We start from the raw sequence: 19860 nt of genomic DNA, 5'->3' as shown, positions 1-19860 counted from the left end.
GCTTTGTGAATTTACCCAGTTGATCTGTCAGTACTCTTCCGTGGAGAGATGGGCCTATGGCATGTCGTTTGCCCTATTTGAGCGGTACTGCTAGGTTCTCTAAAGTCCATCTTTACAGGGAGAGTATTAGGGGATGTTAAGCTAGTTTTTAGAGGGAGGAAGAGGGGGCAAATACAAAAACCAATATGGATTTGATTCCAACTGATTAGAATCAGTGGGGATGATGTTATTTAATATGTTTTTGTCATAAGCATATTCCTAATTAACTATAAACGTAGCATCATTACTCATATAGTTGTAACTGGAAGCTGAAAAATTAGTTAATCACTATTTGAAAATGTGTGTTGCCTCTTGCAGAAATGGAATTAATGACTGAATTCATACCTGGCTATTTTATTTTTCATTGTTAATAAGATTCTTATAAAGCTCTTAGGAGCCAACCTACCTCATTTCCACTTTAACAGTTAAATAAGTTAAAATGTAATATTTTAGGTGTATTTCCCCCCCAGATTATACAGAAAAATCTCAGCCTGTAAACAGATTGTCTTCTAAAAGTTCATCAGTTGTTTTGGAAATAAGAACATATTTTTCCTTTGAAAGTTTTGTTAAGTATGCAGAATAAAAATGAGGTTCCCAGGTAGGCTGTCCTACAAAAGCTTGAGTCATAACTTATAACTTAGCTCAGATATCTACATATTTAAAGTGAAAAAAAAATATTGCATATTATAGTAATAAAAAAAACTAACCCTCCCCCAAATTAGCTTTGAAAAAATTATCCTAAGTGTTGGTACTTGATCGATAAAGAGATTTAATTTGAAGGAAATAAGGAATAGATAGAGACTTACATGAGGCTGACAGATCTTTCTGGTTATTTTCAGGAGCTTTATAGGTTGATGGCATTGGCTTTTCAACTCATGGCTTTTCTCTTAACTGGTATAGAGCAGAAGTGCTACCCTTTTGCTTACCAGCTGTATTTAAGGTTATTATGATTATTGGATTATTTTAGCTCTTGAGTGGAATGAAGAGAGTAGGGAAGAGGAAAAAAAAAAAAAGTTTCCTCTAAGATTTGAGGGAAAAAAAAGGTGGAGTAACCTAGGATGTTGCCTGAGGTGGATTTAACTGGCAGAAGAATAATGCAAGTTTAAGGGAGGAGAGAACATAACAATTTGAAGACTGGGGAGAGAAGATAATAAGAAAGGGTGGTGGGTTAGACATCCTTGTATTGGTCAATTGCTGGTCCTGGTTATCTTTGGAAGCTGTTTAGAACTGGGTGTGAGGAACAATGCGCTACTTTGGTGTTTATATAGGCATATATTTCAGAGTTAGTTTTTTGTGATGTGGGACAGCAACCACCACCCAAATATTATATACATTTGGAGTATTTTTATTTATTTTTATTTTAAAATTATTTTATTATTTATTTTTTAAAAGATTTTTAATTTATTTGAGATAGAGAGCATGCAAGCAGGAGTGGGGAAGCAGAGGGAGAGGGAGAAGCAAACTCCCCGCTGAGCAGGGAGCCTGATGCAGGGCTCTATCCCAGGACCTCAAGATCATGACCTAAGCCAAAGGCAGAGTATTAACTGACTGAACCACCCAGGCGCCCCATTTGGAGTATTTTTAAAAAAAGTAAATCCAGTTCTTCCTCCTCCTCATCTTCCTCCTCCTCCTCTTTTCCTCCCTACTCCCCCTTTCCTCCTCCTCCTCCTTCAACAAATATGCTCTATTATCTTTAAACTTTTGAGAAGTAAAATAATGTAGGTTAGCCAGATCAACAGGAGATTCCTAAAACTGTGTGATGTAGAGAGATTTAGTCTTCATATTCCTTTTTTGTTTATTGATTAGAAAAATCCTGCTTCCCTGCTTTTTCAGTTCCCAATATTTCCTATTTAGAGTAAACCAGGCCAGATACATAAATAAAAGCAGGGAACATTCCTTGTATTCCTGCAAAAGTAGAAGCTGTTGGTAACCAGTGGATTATTACTTTGTATTCTGATACATCTGTTCAGGTACTTAGTTAAATGTATGCTGTCAGTTCATTGATTTGATTTTCCTCAGAATTCCAGCTCTTCTTTTACTCATTTTAAATTATTTGTCTCATGGAGCCTTATATCTCAGGCAAAATGAGGCAGTTTTATAGTATAAGATATTTTTGCAGTACATATTAAAAGGTGTGAGGACATTTACTTAAAATGTGTGGTTATATTGGACTTATTTTTGTGAATTTATTTTGAAATAGAAATAAATGGCTTGGTTTGCTTCCATTTTTATAGGTATTGCAAAGTGTACTAAACTTGGGAACTGGTTGAACTGGGTTGTAGTTTTCAATATCATTGTATAACCTAGAGCAATTTTACTTATTTTTTGAGCTTCAGTTCTCTCTTCTCCATTTAGTATTGGTTCTCCCTCCCTCAGAAGACTATTGCTTGGATAAAGGGAGGTAATAAACTGTAAAGTGATTCACAAATATATTATTTGTGATGATGATGGACGGTGATGGTGTACGGTGATCAAGGTTGGTCCCAGGGAAAATTGTCAGATATGTGAATTTGTTTTTACATTTGCTTCTCAGTCTGTTGAATGACCCAACCCTTTTGAGAGGTGACTACAGAGTCCTCCTGTGTCATCTTAGAGGAGGAGTTAGAGGTACTTACTTTAGTGACTTTCAGACCTTTAGCAGTTTCCAAAGTATAGTGGAATCCTGTAGGAATTTGTTCACTTATAAATGAACAAATATTTTACAGCCTGTGTGCATAAGGCATAAAAAGGGGCTACAAGCAACAAACATGAGATAAACATGATTGTTGCCCTGATAGATTGAATATTGTTAAATTGTAATTGGTAAAGCATGTAGGACCTACCTAGAATAAGCAAGTCTTCAGGGAGAGAAAATAAATCCCATCCTGCCTTCTTCCTCCCTACCACTGTTTGAAATTTAACAGAAAATTTTAGATTAATAACCTCCACTTTAAAATGCATATAAAATGTATATAAATTTGTATGTTGTGCTATAGGAAAAGCAATTTGGATTTGGGGGTGGGGATAACTTTGGTGCATAGGTTCAGAGGAAAGCAAGACTGAGCGAGCTGTTGCATTGCACAGATTTGGGTTGTTGGAAGGCAATATTGAGGATGAAGGAGGTGTGTGTGGTAGGCTGAAAACAGACCTAATTCATTAGAAAAGTTGTTGAGCGATGATTTTAATATTACACTCAAAGACTAGAATAAAATATATCAGCTCTGTTAGAGCTTGTTTTCTGGCTTTCTTCTGGATTTGTCGCTGCTTAAGACTGAAGTGGATAGAAGTGTGACCACTGGATCAGTGAGTCATTGTGTTTTTTAAAGTAATTACTTGTTTCTTTTGTCTAAGCATTTGCTATTTACTCTTTGCATCCATCTATAGTATACTATTATTTTTGGTAATATGGTAAACTTCCTCATTAAGAAAACTTTAAATATTCTGCCTACTCCCTCCACCTCCAAACTGGGCAGTTTGAAATCAAACAGGTAAATATGTTTCCAACTTAAAGATTCTCTTTTTTAAAAAGATTTTATTTAAGAGAGAGAGAGTGGGTGTGGGCATGCTAGAGCACCTTGGGGAGGCAGGGAGGAGGAGAGGAAGAAGCAGACTCCCCTGAGCAGGGAGCTCTACGCGGACAACCAGGTTCAACCCTAGGTCCCGGGGGATTAAGACCTGAGCCGAAGGCAGACGCTTAACCTACTAAGCCACCCAGGTGCCCCAAAACCTAAAGATTCTAATGTAAATCCTAAAAGCTGAAGCTCAGCTCTTTACATACATGCTGCAAAAGCCTTTTAGACTTTCATGGCAAATAAACCTGTTTCTAAAATGCATCTTGATATTATTTCAAGTGAGGGCTTAAGACCAAGTGAAGTATTTATTCATTTTGGGTTTGGTTTGATTTTATTCCAATTCACTAGAGTTAGAAAAAAGGAAAAATATACTTGATTCTATTTCATGGCTCATAAGTAAAATAATATTTAAGTTCAGGCTGTTGAAAATTAGCAGGGTTCATTCTGGTTTTGGTTTGGTTTAAGGTAAAACTTGTTTTTTAAGAGACTATAAAAAATTGAGTCAATTAAAATTAGTTCAAAAGGAATATGTATATTTTGAATTAGAACTTTTAACTATCTCATAGATACTTGTGTCAGAACCTTCTGTGAAGTATTTGAAATTTTCAGTTTTGCTGAAAATAGAAAAGTTGATTTTAGGACCCCAGCTCCTGTGTATTGTTTTTATGGCATGGTCTTAAAGCAAAGTAATGTAGTAGGGTATAGGTTTTAAACAGTTCTGAATCCTGTGGGTGCAACTTGTTGAAGGGAGTTACCTTGGGTAAATTATCAAAACTTTTTGGACACCTTAGTTTCTTCCATTTGTTAAATGATCATCATGAGTATGTCACAAGGTTATTGTAGGGATTAAATGGTATTATGGTGGTTGAAACTGCATTAAGAATTAGGGGGGTAGATGGGGTACCTGAATGGCACAGTCACTTATGCCTCTGACTCTTGGTTCAGCTCAGGTCATGATCTCCAGTTCGTGAGATCTGTCCCTGTCCATCTCTGCACTCAATGTGGAGTATGCTTGAAATTCTCTCTCCCTCTCCCTGCTCCTCCCGCTTGTGCTCTCTCTCTCTGTCTTTCTCTTGCAAATAAATAACTATTTTAAAAGAAAGAATTACTGGGGATGGTTATTAAAAATGCAGTTTTCTGAGCGCCACTGCACACCTGCTGAGTCTCTCTGGCAGTGAAATTCTTCATTTTCAGTAAACTTTCCCAGGTGATTCTTGTCTGCTGTGTGTGGTTCTTACAAACTGTAAAACAGTACTCAGAGAATGTACTTACATGTAGGGGTGTCCGGGTGGTTCAGTCAGTTGAGCATCTGACTCTTGATTTTGGCTTGGGTCATGATCTCAGGGTGGTGGTATCAAGCCCAGGGTTGGGCTCCGTGCCGAGTCGGGAGTCTGCCTGAGATTCTCTCTCTCCTTCCCCCTCTGCCCCTCCCCCTACTCACACATGTGCGCCCACCCTCCCAAATAAATAAATAAATCTTAAAAAAAATATGTTCTTACTTATAAATTGATGTACATTGAACTTCAGACCTCAGAGGTGTTCCCTATCCCTGAAGGTGAACTTCAGATCTCAGAGTTCTTATCCATTGCTGCATATTGATGCTTCAAAGAAACCAAAATTATTTGGAAAATTGTTATGAAACATACTAATTCTCCTACCTTTAAGTGTGGCAAATTAGGTCATTTGTTTTGGCTGCATGTTGTCACTATATTTCCAGTAAGCACTCCATTCTATTTTACTACTGGTAAAGCCATTCTATATACCTTATCCCTGGGGATTTGTAACTGATCAATGGCAAGCATAAGAAAAAGTAAACACACTGCTTAATGTTTAGCATGAAATAGTTCCCAAATCCTAACAATTGTGCTTGAGTAATTCTACATAAATTCAACAGTAAACCATTGCCGAGCACCTGCATTGTGCTGAACCCTGTGCTAATAAGCACTAGGGAAATGTAAATGATTCAGATAATGTTTGGCTTTCCTAAGAGCTCCTTAGTCAAGTGAGGGGCTCAGACTCTTAATAATTATAGAACGTTGTGATAAGCACTGTAGTAGGGCATGTGCCAAGTGTTGAAAGAGCATAACAGGGCAAAAGAATGTTTTTTTTTTCCTATTTCCGTGGCCAATAATCAAAGTTCAGAGAAACTATAATTTATTGAGCTTCTCTGTGGGACACGCACTTAAAAAAATGCTCAACTTTTGTTATTTAATCATTACAACATGCCCTATGAAGTAGCAGCTATCTCCATTTTATAGATATTAAGTAGTAGAATATGTGATTCAAACTTTGATAAGACTTCAGAGCCCATATGATATCATTATGCCTCTAGCACAAAAACTTGACTTTTCCCTGCCTCTCCTTTTGTTTACTTTTCCACCCCCAAAGGAAATTTATTAATTCTTTGTTTTATTTTTCCCAGTCCTTTACATAGAATCATGTAGAGATGAATGGTGTCTAAGGGGAAAGTCTCTGCCGGAAAGATTTTTATCATATCAAGGTTTCATAGAAATTGCCTTAAACTATTTATCCTGCTGTTGATCATTGGGGTTGATTTGGCTGATTGAGCTGCTTGATTGGCATTCCTTTCTTTCATCCAAGTCTTGCTCCATGGTTGTGAGCAGATGCACTCTGGGTAGAACTTCCGGGTCATAGAGTCGAGTCCCTATTGTTTTTTTTTAATTTGTCCAACTCTCATTCTGTGGACCTCAGTTCCTTTTTATATGTTATGATTTTGCTTATTTTTATGTTGTTTTCATGTTTTTAAACTGTCTTGTTTATTTTGGGGAGAACATCTTGCCTTACTAGATGTTCCTTAGCCAGTTACTTTAGAGTATTTGAACTTTGATATCAAAAGAAAATTTGACAGTAGTCAGTGTTTCCCCTTCAGACAGTCTTAATCATGCTTCAAAATGAGGTTCTTTTTGATTCTTTTGAGTAATTTATATATTTCTTAATAGAGTATTTGCCGTGGTGTTGTTAAATATAAGTTAAATTAGCTCTTTAAGATAGAGAAACAATAGGCAGTGCGTTTACCCTACTAATGCTGTTGTTTAGATAAAAAACAGCAACAAAAAACTTCTTAGCAATACTTCATATCTTCCTTACAGTCACAGTGGTGTGCTAGTTTCTCTGTGCTTTTGTTGCAAACTTTTTACTTTCTGTTATTTCTAAATGGAGTGGTTATTCTTGAGTTAAAGGAGGATTTTTAGACAGTCATTATTGACTTTGTTCAGTTTGTGTCAGTAGTCTGGCTTATTAACAACTCTACGAGCCTCAGAGTTAAAAAGTGTTGTAGTTGTTGCTTAGTGTAACATTTGTTCCTCTCAAGGTGAATTGGTTTGAGGAGTGACTTCAGAAGACTTAAAAGATGTAACCACAAGGTGTTGCTTACAAGGTACAAACCTGTGTTTGAGAGATTGGGTACTAGCTCACACATACTATTTTAGGATATGCCTAAGGCTTTTAAAAAATTATATTCTGTATTTAGCACCTTCAATAGAAAATGGTTATTCTGTTGCATATCATCTTTCTATTGCTTTATAAGGAGTCTATTTTTTATATATTTAAGATTTAATTCTATTTTCTAATTATAATAGGAAATTTATATTCCCTGAGTGAATTTTAATTGTAATGGAGGATCCCAGGAGTCCTCCGGTAGGAGGCAGGGCCTCCTGGAGCTGAGCTGTTTCCACTGTTCTGTTGTACCTGCAAGACAGTGGCGTTTTTTAGGAGACAGTTTTGTTGTAATTGGTATAAGACTCACTATATCATGTGTTCTGGGAAATTTAGTATTGGGCAGAGTGGTAATTTTTTTTTTTTTTTTAATGAGGCAGATTTGTTATTTCCAGCTTTTCATGAGGATTTTGGCCTGTTGGGAGCAGTGCTTATAATGCTCTCTTGCTAAGATCCAAAATTACAGTTTCTAGTAGCAGATGTTAAATTGTTTGAACATCACAGAATCGATTATTTTACATTTTTGTTTTCCCTATGCTTTTGCTTTGGGATAAGTTTCAAAATCTAAGGTTACCAAAGTATTTTTGGAAATAGCTCTTTAGTTATTAATAAGTGAATGATTGAGGCCTGAAAACTATAACAGATTATCATTTATTCTCTTATTTCTTACTGCTTTGGGGCTGATTTTTTTACATTATATTTTCAGAAACATATGCTTCTTGGGGGGGGGCAATAGTATGTGAAGTGTTTCAGCTGTATTAGGAATATTGTAAAATATAGCAGAGGCAGTATGAGGCAAACGAGTTCTTGCTACTTAAAACTATGATAGTGAGTAAGTTAAACTCTTAGTTTTAATTTCTGTATTTGCGTAGTAATGTAATAATGTCTTCTGCATTTATTATGAGAGTAGATGAAACAGTGAATTGAATGGTTCTTTATACAGCGAAATTTTATACAGCTGTTTTATTGCTAAATCGGCAAATTACAATGCCAATTGGTGACATGCTTTTCCTTGGCACACTAGCTGCTGACTATCCCATGTGCTAATATTCATGCCAAGTCATCCCCAGTGTTATCTTGCCATTCTTTACAGCTCTGCTATTTCAGATCTGTGATGAAGCAGTCTGAAGAGCTTGATAATTTCTGAATAAAAATTCCAGAATGCTTGAGGTAGAAAGCCTGAGAACCATTGTTCTTAGTATACTTAGGGATTTCATATTAGTAGGGAATATAGCCTGTAAGAGTTCTTAGCAGTTTCTGAACTGCTCAAAAGAGAATGGAATAAATCTTTAATTTCTGCTAAGTCAGTAAGTATACTTTTTTTACTAAATGTACATGAGGGTGAAAGGATTGGTCCTTGTCCACATCCATTCGCAATTTAAAATTAAGAGGCCTTAAGAGTGTCTTCTAGTGATAGCGTCTGTAGAATCTGTTTATCTTATTACCCCGCTTTAATATTTTTGCAGAATTTTTTCATTTATGCATTATAATTTATGTGTGAGAAAAAGCATAATTAGATGTTAGATGTTGCCTGGGCTTAGTAGTTGAGGTTGAAGAGATTTTAAGTCTCAGGGTTTTTTCTGATGGATACCTTTCATAGCTGGTTCTTGAAGTCCTGTTTCTGAAATGCTATGGTTTCTTTAGAAATGCAACCTGAGAAGACAAGTGGGGGAAAGTCATTACACATGCTTATGTTGTTTTAAGTTCTCTTATAGAGTCAAGTACAAAGCTGTGGCTACTGTTTTCTTTGTTGAAATATGGTTATACAGTAGAAAAGCATAATTTTTGTTTATACCTCAGCTTTTGTTTCTATTAAAATTGTGGAATACAACAGCCATTCTTAAAATCTGTTTATTTATTTTAATTAAAAAATAATGATGCTCTGTTTTGTGAATTAGACCGATGAGATTTTATAAGCAACTTGTCCAGGGGAATTATTAATAATTCTTGAAATATGTACTTTTTGGTGATATGGTTTTGACTTGGATGATCTAGGGAAGAGTCAGACTGTTGAAATCAATTCTGTTTTTTATTTTCTTTGGGCACTTGGATGATAAGAAAATGTATTCAATACCTTGGATTTTATTCTTTCTGAATCCAACCTTCCTAGATCTCTTCATTTAGAGTTTTAGTTCAGAAAACTGATTCTGTCTTTAGAGGAATGTTACAATACAAGTAGAGATAGGTTTATTTTATAAATGAAGAAGAAAATAACTTATAGTAAGGTTTATAGTCAACCTGAAAGGTTGTAGTTAACATTAACATGTTCAGAAATGAAAGTAATATGGAATATTTGGGGAGTTGAGCATGATGATTTAGAACTGAGATTCGATTAAACTAGGTTTTGCAAATATATTTGAGATTTATCTTACTAGGAAGTGAAATGTGAAGGGATCATTTGAAAACATCGAGAACTGCTATATATGTGTGGGCTTCTGCTGGGATTTGCATGCATTTCAAGTACATATAATAGTGTTATGAAAAAAATGGTGTTGATAAGATTAGAATTATCTTTCTACAAGTGGTGTTGGATTTGTGCTGTCATACCTGTTGGGTGTTATACCTTGGAACCAAAAACATACATATTTAAGGTAGTTAACCATGCTATAATATATAATATAGACTGCTGGTAATTCACCTAGCTCTTAAGTAGGAATCCTTCATTGCTTTTGTGTCTGTCATGAAGTCTGCCTTATAAGCAGTAGAATTAATCAGTCACAGGTATTGCTTATTGGTTTTTGTCTATATTAGTACCTCTGTGAACGAAAATAGCTATACACATTGGGTAAATATGTCAGTAACATTTGGACATTCATTTATCTGGTAATTTTATATTGGGGAAAAACTCAAACCATTGGAAAATGAGATTATTATATTTTTCATTCTTTTATATGTGAGTTACAAATGAATACTTCATAATCTAGGCTTGGTATCTAGAGCTAAAAACTACATTATTTTTTCTTATATTAGGTTAGTATGAATTCAGTTAGCATCATAAAAATGATAAAATTGAAGAGTCAAGAGGGAAAAAAAGGGAAAAATGCAGTTTAGTCAGTGAGCCTAAGGACTTATACTGAAAATTGGTTTTAGATTTCTCAGGGAAGAGAGAAGCACAAATCATCATTTCTACTGCACAATGATTGTACTCACTAGAACCTGTATGTATTCTGAAATCACTGAAAGAACAATTTAAAGTTCTTTAGAGTCAGGTTCTAGGTAGCGTAGTATGGTTTAGAATAGTTTAAGAATTTGGAGAACAAGGTGACTGTGAACCCTGCCTAGTCAAGTAGGTTCTTGAGCTTGAATTGAGGAATCTTTGGATTGTTACTGGGAGGGGAGGGAAGGTACAGAAGGTAAGGCAAGAGCCATTGAGTGGACAGAGACCAGAGAATGTCAGTGAGCTACTTATGAATGAGGTTCAGTTCAGAATGGATTTGGTTTTTCTTTTGTGTTTTACAACTCTTACCCCCAGTTCACACTCCATATTCCTTTTCCCCGTCTGACCTTTCTCTGAGAGGTATTCTGTTTTCTTAAAAAGAAATAATATGGCAGAGAAGCAAAAACTCAAAGCCTTCGCTTCCTAAAGGCAGAGTGGTCTGAATAGAGTCAACATATTTAGATATTTTCAGTTGCACATACTGTATTTTCAAGTAAAATAAGGAAACCTAGGGCCTTTAGAGTTGAATGGATAAGGATTCAAACCCTGGTGGGTCCATCGTTCAACTTTTGACTTTGAGCAAATTTAACATTCTTTCCATTAATTTTGTATGGGAACAATACTATATACCTCATGGGGTTGTTGTTTTCATTAAGTGAAGTCATATAGATAAACTAAGCATGATGCCTGGTCTACACAATGACCGAATAAATGGTGGTTAAAAAAATTAATTATAATTGAAACAAATAGTTGAAGTAATTTTATATGATAAACTAAGATGAACATTTAAAAATAATTTGTAGTTAAGAATGTAGTTTACTTTGTGTATACTTCGGCAATTTTCTCTGTTTAATTCTTTACAGTTCTCATTTTTGTATTTCATCTTTCTTTTAGGAGACAAGGATGGCAGCAAGGTGACCACAGTGGTGGCAACTCCTGGGCAGGGTCCAGATAGGCCACAAGAAGTCAGCTATACAGACACTAAAGTGATTGGAAATGGGTCATTTGGTGTGGTATATCAAGCCAAACTTTGTGATTCAGGAGAACTGGTTGCCATCAAGAAAGTATTACAGGACAAGAGATTTAAGGTAAGACCTTTGGTATTTCATGTATTTTGTTTCTATCAATAGATGTAAATGAGTATTTTTTTCATGCATTTCTCTTTGCTTCAAATTTCATTTACTGTGCAAATTTATTATAGAGACTTTATTTTCTGTTTTGTATTTTGTAGAGATAACGTTTACTAAAGATTGTAATAGTTTTGAACCACTGCTGAGTGATATATGATTTTTAAATGTTATGAAAGTAGATTAAAATTTCTTAATTTATACTTTTAAAAAGTCATCTGATCTCATTGGTATAGGAGACCAGAGAAACACTACCTGTGGTGTTTGATCGTTTGAACAATTGCTATACTTCCTTATCTTAAAATTTCCTTTGAATCTGTGATGCAACACCATCATTTATTTTTTCGCAAATAACTCTGACTTTTCTTTGCTATTTTCTTATGTCTTCCATCCGTCTACCCCAAGAAACCAGCCATCCCCACAGTTTTCGTTTATTTTCACTTTTTATACTAGCTCTTTACGGGATCCTATGCATGAATGTTCAGAGAGTCAGGACACCTGGGCTCTAATGTAGGCTTTGCCATTAACAAGCCAAACAGCTCTGTTCCGTTTTCTACTTCTCCCACCTGTGCAACATTTTACTGAGAGTCTCCCCTGTGCTAGCAACTATGCCATACTTGAAGGGCTATAAACATAAATGAAATGATCACTCCTCTGAAACAGCACACAGTCTACTAGCTGTGTTCTCTAGAATGTCTCAAACATTCTAAAGAGGTTTTTTTGTTTGTTTGTTTTTGTTTTAGAAAAAATATTCTTACGCCTTTTGTCTTCAGTTCTCACTCTCTCCCCTAAGTACTAGTACCCTGTTGCCAAATGCCCATTGGATCTTGATTTGTTGTCTCAAATTGGCAAGGCTTCTTATCTAAATCTGACCTGACTTAAGATCCAATGGAAATCCTTTCCTTTTGGTTCCCATTCCTTTTTGCTTTTTCCTTCTAACAGTTTTGTCATTCACCTTGTCATTTAGGCTTTTCTATTCTCTCATACCTCATATCTAGTTGTTCCCATACTTCATTGATTTTTTTTCCCCTCACTGCCTTGATGATCTGTGACTTCTTTCCCTTTTTTATCACTACTATTCTAGTTAGTCCCTTGCCATCATTTGGCTTACCCACTAGTAAGACTCTGCTTATCTTCTGCATATCAGCACTAGAATAACCCCACAGTGCAGTTTGGTCATATTGTTTCCCCTACACACAATTCTTCTGTGGTTCCTCATAGTCTAGAAAATAAAGCCTGCTCAATTTAGTAGTGCGTTCAGGAACTTCCACAGTCTTGCCTTAACTCCAGATACTCAGCTTTCCAAACGGTCTTTAGTGAAATATATTGGTTTTTATGGCCTCTTTGCTTTTATTTAGCTTCCTTTATCACTCCCATTCTCTTGCTAATCTAAATCTTGTGCACAAGTAAAGACCCTTGTCAGATTGCTCCTTTATAAAATTTTTCACATGATTTCAGCCAGCCTGTAGGATCTTGTTCTAAATTCCTTGAACACTTATTGTCCATAAACTAGGAAATTCCAATTTTTTTTTTCATGACAAGGACTCCATTTTTATTATGTGTATCCCAGGTGCCTACACATTGAGTGTTTTTTTTGAATTAGTAGTTGATGATAGCAAATGCTTAGCAAATTTTTGTTATATGTTCAGGGATTTACTAAGATTTTTACATAAGTAGTTTTATTTGCACCTTATCATTAGTTCTGTGAGACTGGTACTGTTATTATTTGGATAAGAAAACCTACGCACAGAGATTATAAATTAACTTGCCCAGGGTCACACAGTTAGCAAGTGGAAAATTGGGCAAGTATTTGAATCCAGGCATTCTGACTCCAGAGCACTTTACTAAACATTTTATCATCACTGCATCAGAACAGTGGATTTTGTTTAGAAGGTATTTGGTTAGTTCTTCTTTTTCTTGCTCTTTTTAATTAAAAATTTTTCCTTTGGTGTGATTAGGTTATTCCTTTGAAATGCAGTTTGGTTCATTTGTTTCTGTGTGTATCCCTTCTTAGAATGTTACCCCTGTTCTTGACTTAATTAAAAAAAAATTATTTATATTTTCAGTCTGTGAAACACACTAACATGGTTCCAAACATCACAAATATACAAATGTTGTTTCCTCTCTGTTCCGTCTTGTTTCCATTCACTCCCTCTAGATAGCCAATCTCTTTATGATTTGCTTCATTTTTTTCTGAGTTTCTTTTGCACAAATGAGTAATTAAGTATAATTTTCTTGTCTTTTTAGCGTAAAAAGTAATATATTAGGGATACTCTTTTGTACTTTGTCTTTTCTCTTAACTATGATTCTTAGAAATCATTACATATCAGTTCAGAGATTTTTCTCATCCAGCTGCATAGTATTTCAGAGTTCATTCAACCGTTCTTCAATGTATGGATATTTAATTTCTTTTCAATATTTTGTAATCTGTAAGAGGGCTGCTATGAAAAACCTTTTCATATATATATTTTTAATTAGATGTGTGTCTTCAGGGTAAATTAAGAGAAGTAGACTGCTGAGTCAAAACATAAACACTTACATAGCTTTGTTTGATATTGCTAAATTCCCCTATATAAGGGTTGATCCAATCATCATTCTCTTCAGTAATATGAGTGTCTATTGCCCCCCAGTGTGGACAACATGCATTGCCTAACTTTTTCAATTTTTGTCAATCTGATAGGTGAGAAGTGGTAGCTCATTGTAGTTTTAATTTATAATCTTATTATTATGAATGTAGTTTAACATCTTTTCACCTGTTCAGGGTCCATTTTGTTTGTTTTTGTGAGTGTTTGTGAATTGTCCTTTTTTTCTTTTTTCTCTTTTTGCCCATTTTTTAAATGGGCTTTTGGCCTTTTCCTCTCAACTCTGAACAGTTTTTTATTTTGGATTTAGCCTTTATCTGTGATATATGTAGTATTTTTACTTCATGTATTCTATTTTTCTACTATATGAAAGTTTCCCACTACCCCATGCAGTCATATTTATTGTTCTTTTCTTTTATCATATCTGGATTTTAAGTTATAAGTAGAAAGTGTTTCCTTATGGAAAGCCTTTTCCCCAGGTTAAAGAGAAATTCATCCACATTTTTTTCTGGTAGTTAACAAGATTTCACTTTTTACATTTAAACTCCCTGATCCATTTAAAGTTTATTCCTGTTCATGGAGTTTATTCTTATGTATGGTATGAGTTTTTGATCTAATTTTATCCTAACTCATTAACCAGTTAGTTGCTCATTATAGTTATTAAAAGGTCTGTCTTTGCTCCAGTGACTTGTGGTGGTATTGTTATTATATGCTAAATTTCCACATGTACTTGGTCTATTTCTGGACTTTCTGTTCCACTAGGTCATTTGCATATTCCTATGTCATTATACCACCCTGTTTTAATTATAGAGCTTTATCGTATGTTTTAATGTCTCTTAGAGCTAGTGTACCCTTGTAGCCTTCCTTTTTTGTGTTTTCTAGCTATTCTTGAATGTTTGTTTTTCCATATGAACTTTGGCATCACTTTCACTAATTCCATAAAATAGCTTTTTGATATTTTTAATTGAAATATCATTAATTTATAAATTAATTTAGGGAGAACTATTTGTGATGTTGAATTATCCAGGAATAAGAGATATCTTTCTGTTTGTTCAAGTTTACTTTTGTGTCTTTCAGAAGTATTATTATATAGGCTTTTGACATTTCTAGTTAAGTTTATTCCTAAATATTTATTGCTTTTGTTGTGATTGTATGGTTTTGTTTTTGTTTTTATTTTTTTTCTTCTACACGCTAAAAAGTGGTAAGTTCAGTTCTTTGCACTGTATCACTTTCCTTTGTGAAACTTAAGTATTCTTTGTTCTCCTTGCTGAATGTTAACTATTTCCAAAAAAAAATAAAATTTGATATATTGGCCAATTCATTTTTCTTATTATCATAAAATAGTAGGAATTTTTATGACAACTTAAAATTCTGTAGTTTCACTTTTGTGATTTACATAGCTGCTGCCTAGGATCACATTAAATAATTATGTATTTCCAAAAAAGGTTGAATTAGGTTCTTCTCCTTCCCCAAAGAAATCATCCTGCTGAACCTGCTAATATCAATGAGAGACAGTTTGTTTTGGTGAAAAAATGAGAGAGAAAATGGTCAGAGACAAAAAGAAAACCAAGAGTAATTATCCTTGCATACTAGTCACATAAACTATATCTAAGACACTGAGCTTTTCTATTAGGAATTTTTGGTATAATAAGCTTCATTTCAGTAGTGTTGTACGTATAATTTGGATGCTTTTTTTTCTTCTGTGAGCCATCATACCATGGCAAATTACTTAAACAGAAATTAAATTACTTCACTTGACTGGTTTGGAAGTGCTTGTGATAGAAAATGCTTTTGTGGTTTTGTAGGGGTAAAGTCCAGCTAGGTACCTTATGTAGGAGACCTTGATGTTAGAGCAGGGAGAAGATTAATCAGATTAGTCCCCAAAACTATTGACAGTTGTTGAGACTGGCTTTTCCAATCTGAAAATCGGTAAGTTGCATTTTTAATTAATTAGTGATCTTAGCCTCATTAACTATTAATTTCAGTTCTCTTTTGAACTGAGTCATAGGTTTCAGGTCTCCTGCTTGGTTTCACTTGTTCTGTGGTTAGGATATGGGGGTGGAGATGTGAAGTGTAACTGTCACCTATTGTGAATAGAGAGTGAATAGGGCCCTACTTTTAATATATACCATTTTCGAGAACGAGGAGAGAGAATGCCTGGTTTTGATCCTTGGGGTTATTATTATTCTCTGCATGGATATTGTGGAGACAGCATAGAAGAAAGAAGACCTTAGTTGTTCACTATTAGTAGTTTTGTAAGCTAGAGCATATTCATTAACTTTATGAGCCTCAGTTTTAGCATCTGTAAAATGAGGATGCTACTACTACAGCAATGCCCCAGCCACTGTTTGGCACAGAAAAGAACTCAATAAATATTGTGTTCCCTTTTTTTCTCCAATGTTGTGTGAATCAAATGAAACAACGTATTATGAGAACATTTTCTGAATTTTGAAACTCCTCGTAACTAAATTCTGGTTTTGCTTTTAGGCATCTGAATTACTACAAATGGCTATTCACTTTGGATTTTTACCTGTTTTACTTAGTCTTAAATTTGGTAATCTTTTTTTTTTTTTTTTTTTATGTTTCTTTCTTTTTTAAAGAGGGATGGGGGAGTGGCAGAGGGAGAGGGAGGATCCTAAGCAGGCTTCATGCACAGCTCAGAGCCTGACGTGGGGCTCGATCTCACAACCCTGAGATCATGACCTGAGCCGAAATCAAGAGTCAGACACTTAACTGGCTGAGCCCCCCCCAGGTGTCCCTAAATTTGATAATCTTATTTTGAGGCACCTAATTGTTTATATTTATATAACTATTTTAAGTCATTTGTGGAAAATCTGTTTCCTGATAAAACTGGCAAACAACTTGAAAAGAAATAGTAATCTTTATTTATGCCATATGGAGTTATGTTCTTTGGGTCATAGAAACTTGTTATCAAGAGAAGCTAAAAACCAAGTCTTAGCCTCTGTGGAGGAGAGAGGGAAGGACAGTAGGTAGGAAAGATTTTATACTGCTATGCAACTCTAAGAAGGTTAAAGCAAAACCAATGAGGAAGTCTCAACCTGAGGTTGAATCATCAGAAGAGTACAGTGTCTCCTGGGAAAAGGTCTCCATTAAATATGTCTGCCATGCTTAGTCATTTTCTGGAACAGTTCATGGGAAGCTTGGCATGGCTTGGACAGAGGAATGGCTTGGAGAGCTCAGCAGCTGGGGTTGTGGGTTAATGATGCTCCTTGCAGTGGGAGATCTGAGAGGCACATTTTCATAATTACTAAACCAAGCCTTATAGGGATAGAGACCCTTTTATGCTACTTTCCCTAGTGTGTAGGTACTGACTAGTAAAATATTTTTTTAATTGAATTGAATTTTTAGAGCTTGTACAAAGGTTGCTGGGGAAGAGTTCTGTTGATTTTTCTTTTAAAATTATATATATTTTTATTGTATCTATTATTCCAGAGACACAAAAAATGGAGGTGTGATATTTGTGGTCTTAAATGTCCTTTTTCTGGCTTTCAGTGGCTTGAGTGAATGAGAAATAAAGCTTAATATAAGGCAGCCAGAGTAATTAGGCAAAAAAAAAAAAAAAAAAAAAAAAAAAAAGGAAAGAAAGAAAAAAGGAAAGGCATCCAAGTTGGAAAGGAAGAAGTACAACTGTCACTATTTGCAGATGACATGATATTATATATATAGAAACCCTAAAGACTCAATCAAAAAAACTTTTAGAACAAATGAATTCAGTGAACTTGCAGGATACACAAATCAGTACACAAAAATCTCTTGCATGTCTATACACTACTAATGAGCTATGAGAAAGAGAAATAAAGAAAGCAGTCTCATTTACAGTTGCATTAAATCCTAGGAATAAATTTAACCACAAGGTGAAAGACTCAATATTGAAAATTATAAGATAATTATGAAAGAAATTAAAGAAGACACAAATAAATGGAATGATAATCTGTGCTCATGAATTGGAAGAAATCAATTTTGTTAAAATGTACATATCACCTGAGGTAATCTACAAATTTCATGCAATCCCTATAAAAATTTCAGTGGTATTTAAAAAAAAAAGATTGATTTGAGAGTGAGCACGAGCAGGGGAAGGGGCAGACAGAGAGGGAGAGAAAGGGAGAAAATCCCAAGCAGACTCTGTGCTGAGCACAAAGCCTGATGCGGGGCTTGATCTCATGACTCCCGAGATCACAGCCTGAGCCAAAACAAAGAGTCGGATGCTTAACTGACTGAGCCATCCAGATGCCCCTGCTATTTTTCAAAGAAATAGAGCAAATAATCCTCAAATTTGTATGGAACCATGAAAAACCCTGAATAGCCAAAGCAATCTTGAGAAAGAAGAACAAAGCTGAAGACATCCTACTCCCTGGTTTCAAATTCTACTACAGAGCTGTAGTAATCAAAACAGTATGGTATTGGCATAAAAAAAAAAGATACATAGATCAATGGAACAGAATAGAGAGAGCCCAGAAATTATGCATATGTGGTTAATTAATCTATGACAGAGGAGCTGAGAATATACAATGGGAGAAAAAAAGGATAGTCTCTTCAATAAATGGTGTTGAGGAAACTGGAGAGCTGCATGCAAAAGAATGGAACGGGATCACTGTCTTACACCAAACACAAAAATTAACTTAAAAAGAATTAAAGACCTTAACATAAGGCCTGAAACCATAAAACTTCTAGAAGAAAACATAGTAAACTCCTTGACATAGGTCTTGGCAATAGGTTTTTGAGTCTGACACCAAAAGTAAAAGTGAACTAAAGCAAAAATAAATAAGTAGGACTACATCATACTTAAAAAGCTTTTGCAGAGCAAAGGAAAGGATCAACAAAATGAAAAGGCAACCTACTGAATGGGAGAAATGCACTGAATAATATCCCATTGTATCCATGTACTGCAGTTTGTTCATTCATTCACCTATTGAAGGACATCTTGGTTTTGGCAGTTATGAATAAAGCTGCTGTAAATATTCATTTGCAGGTTTTTGTGTGGATATGTTTTCAGTTCATTTGGATAAATACCACGTAGCACAATTGCTGGATTGTATGATAAGAGTTTGTTTAGTTTTGCAATAAATTGCCAAGCTATCCTCCAAAGTGACTGTACAGAATGATTTTATATTTCCAGCCAGCAGTGAAAGAGATTTTCTATTGCTCCACATCCTCATCGGCCTTTGGTGTTGCCTGTGTTTTAAATTTTAGCCATCCTAATAGGAAAGCAGTAGTATCTCATTTTAATTTGCAGTTCTCTGATGATATATGATGTTGAACATCTTCTCATATACTTGTTATCTGTGTAACTTCTTTGATGAGGTGTCTAGTCAAGTCTTTGCTCATTTTTAATGGTTGCTTGTTTTCTTACTGTTGAGTTTTAAGAGTTCTTCATATATTTTAGATAACAGTGCTTTCTCAGATATGTGTTTTGCAGACATTTCTTTCAGTCTTTGACTTGTCTTTTCATTAGTAGAAGTTTAAATTTTAATCAGAAGTCCAATTTGTCAATTTTTTCTTTCATAGATTATGCTTTTGGTGTTGTATCTAAAAAGTCACTGCCAAACCCAAGGAGACCTAAATTGTCTTCTATGTTGTCTTCTGTGTTTTGTAGTTTTGCCTTTCTATGATCTATTTTAAATTAATATTTGTGATAAGTATAAAATCTGTGATTACATTCATTTCTTTGCATGTGGCTGTCTAGTTATTCCAGCACTATGTTGAAAAGACCATCCTTTCTTCATTGAAATGCCTTTGATCCTTTGTCACAGTTCAGTTGACTATATTTGGTAGCTGTTTCTGGGCTCTATGCTTTGTTCTAGTGATCTATTTGTTTGTATATCACACTGTTTTTTGTTTTTGTTTTTGTTTTTGTTTTTTTTTTACTGTAGCTTTATGTTAAGTCTTGAGTCAGTTAGAGATAGTTTCTTGATTGTTCTTCAATATTG

At 34.8% G+C, this 19860-nt stretch overlaps 1 protein-coding gene across 4 annotated transcripts in view; it reads left to right on the top strand.

Annotated features, from left to right (window-relative positions):
* GSK3B (glycogen synthase kinase 3 beta) overlaps window positions 1-19860 on the top strand; it is a 197797-nt gene that overhangs the window by 46454 nt on the left and 131483 nt on the right. For all 4 annotated transcript variants that reach the window (XM_040621305.1, XM_040621306.1, XM_008708193.2 and 1 more), the window contains exon 2: window positions 11098-11291. In XM_040621305.1, the coding sequence (XP_040477239.1) occupies window positions 11098-11291 (194 nt within the window). The remainder of the gene's footprint in view (window positions 1-11097; window positions 11292-19860) is intronic.

Source organism: Ursus maritimus, unplaced genomic scaffold (assembly GCF_017311325.1).
Source record: "Ursus maritimus isolate PB19 unplaced genomic scaffold, ASM1731132v1 scaffold_4, whole genome shotgun sequence".
NCBI classification, from domain to species: domain Eukaryota; kingdom Metazoa; phylum Chordata; class Mammalia; order Carnivora; family Ursidae; genus Ursus; species Ursus maritimus.
This window is presented reverse-complemented; position numbering and strand designations above follow the sequence as displayed.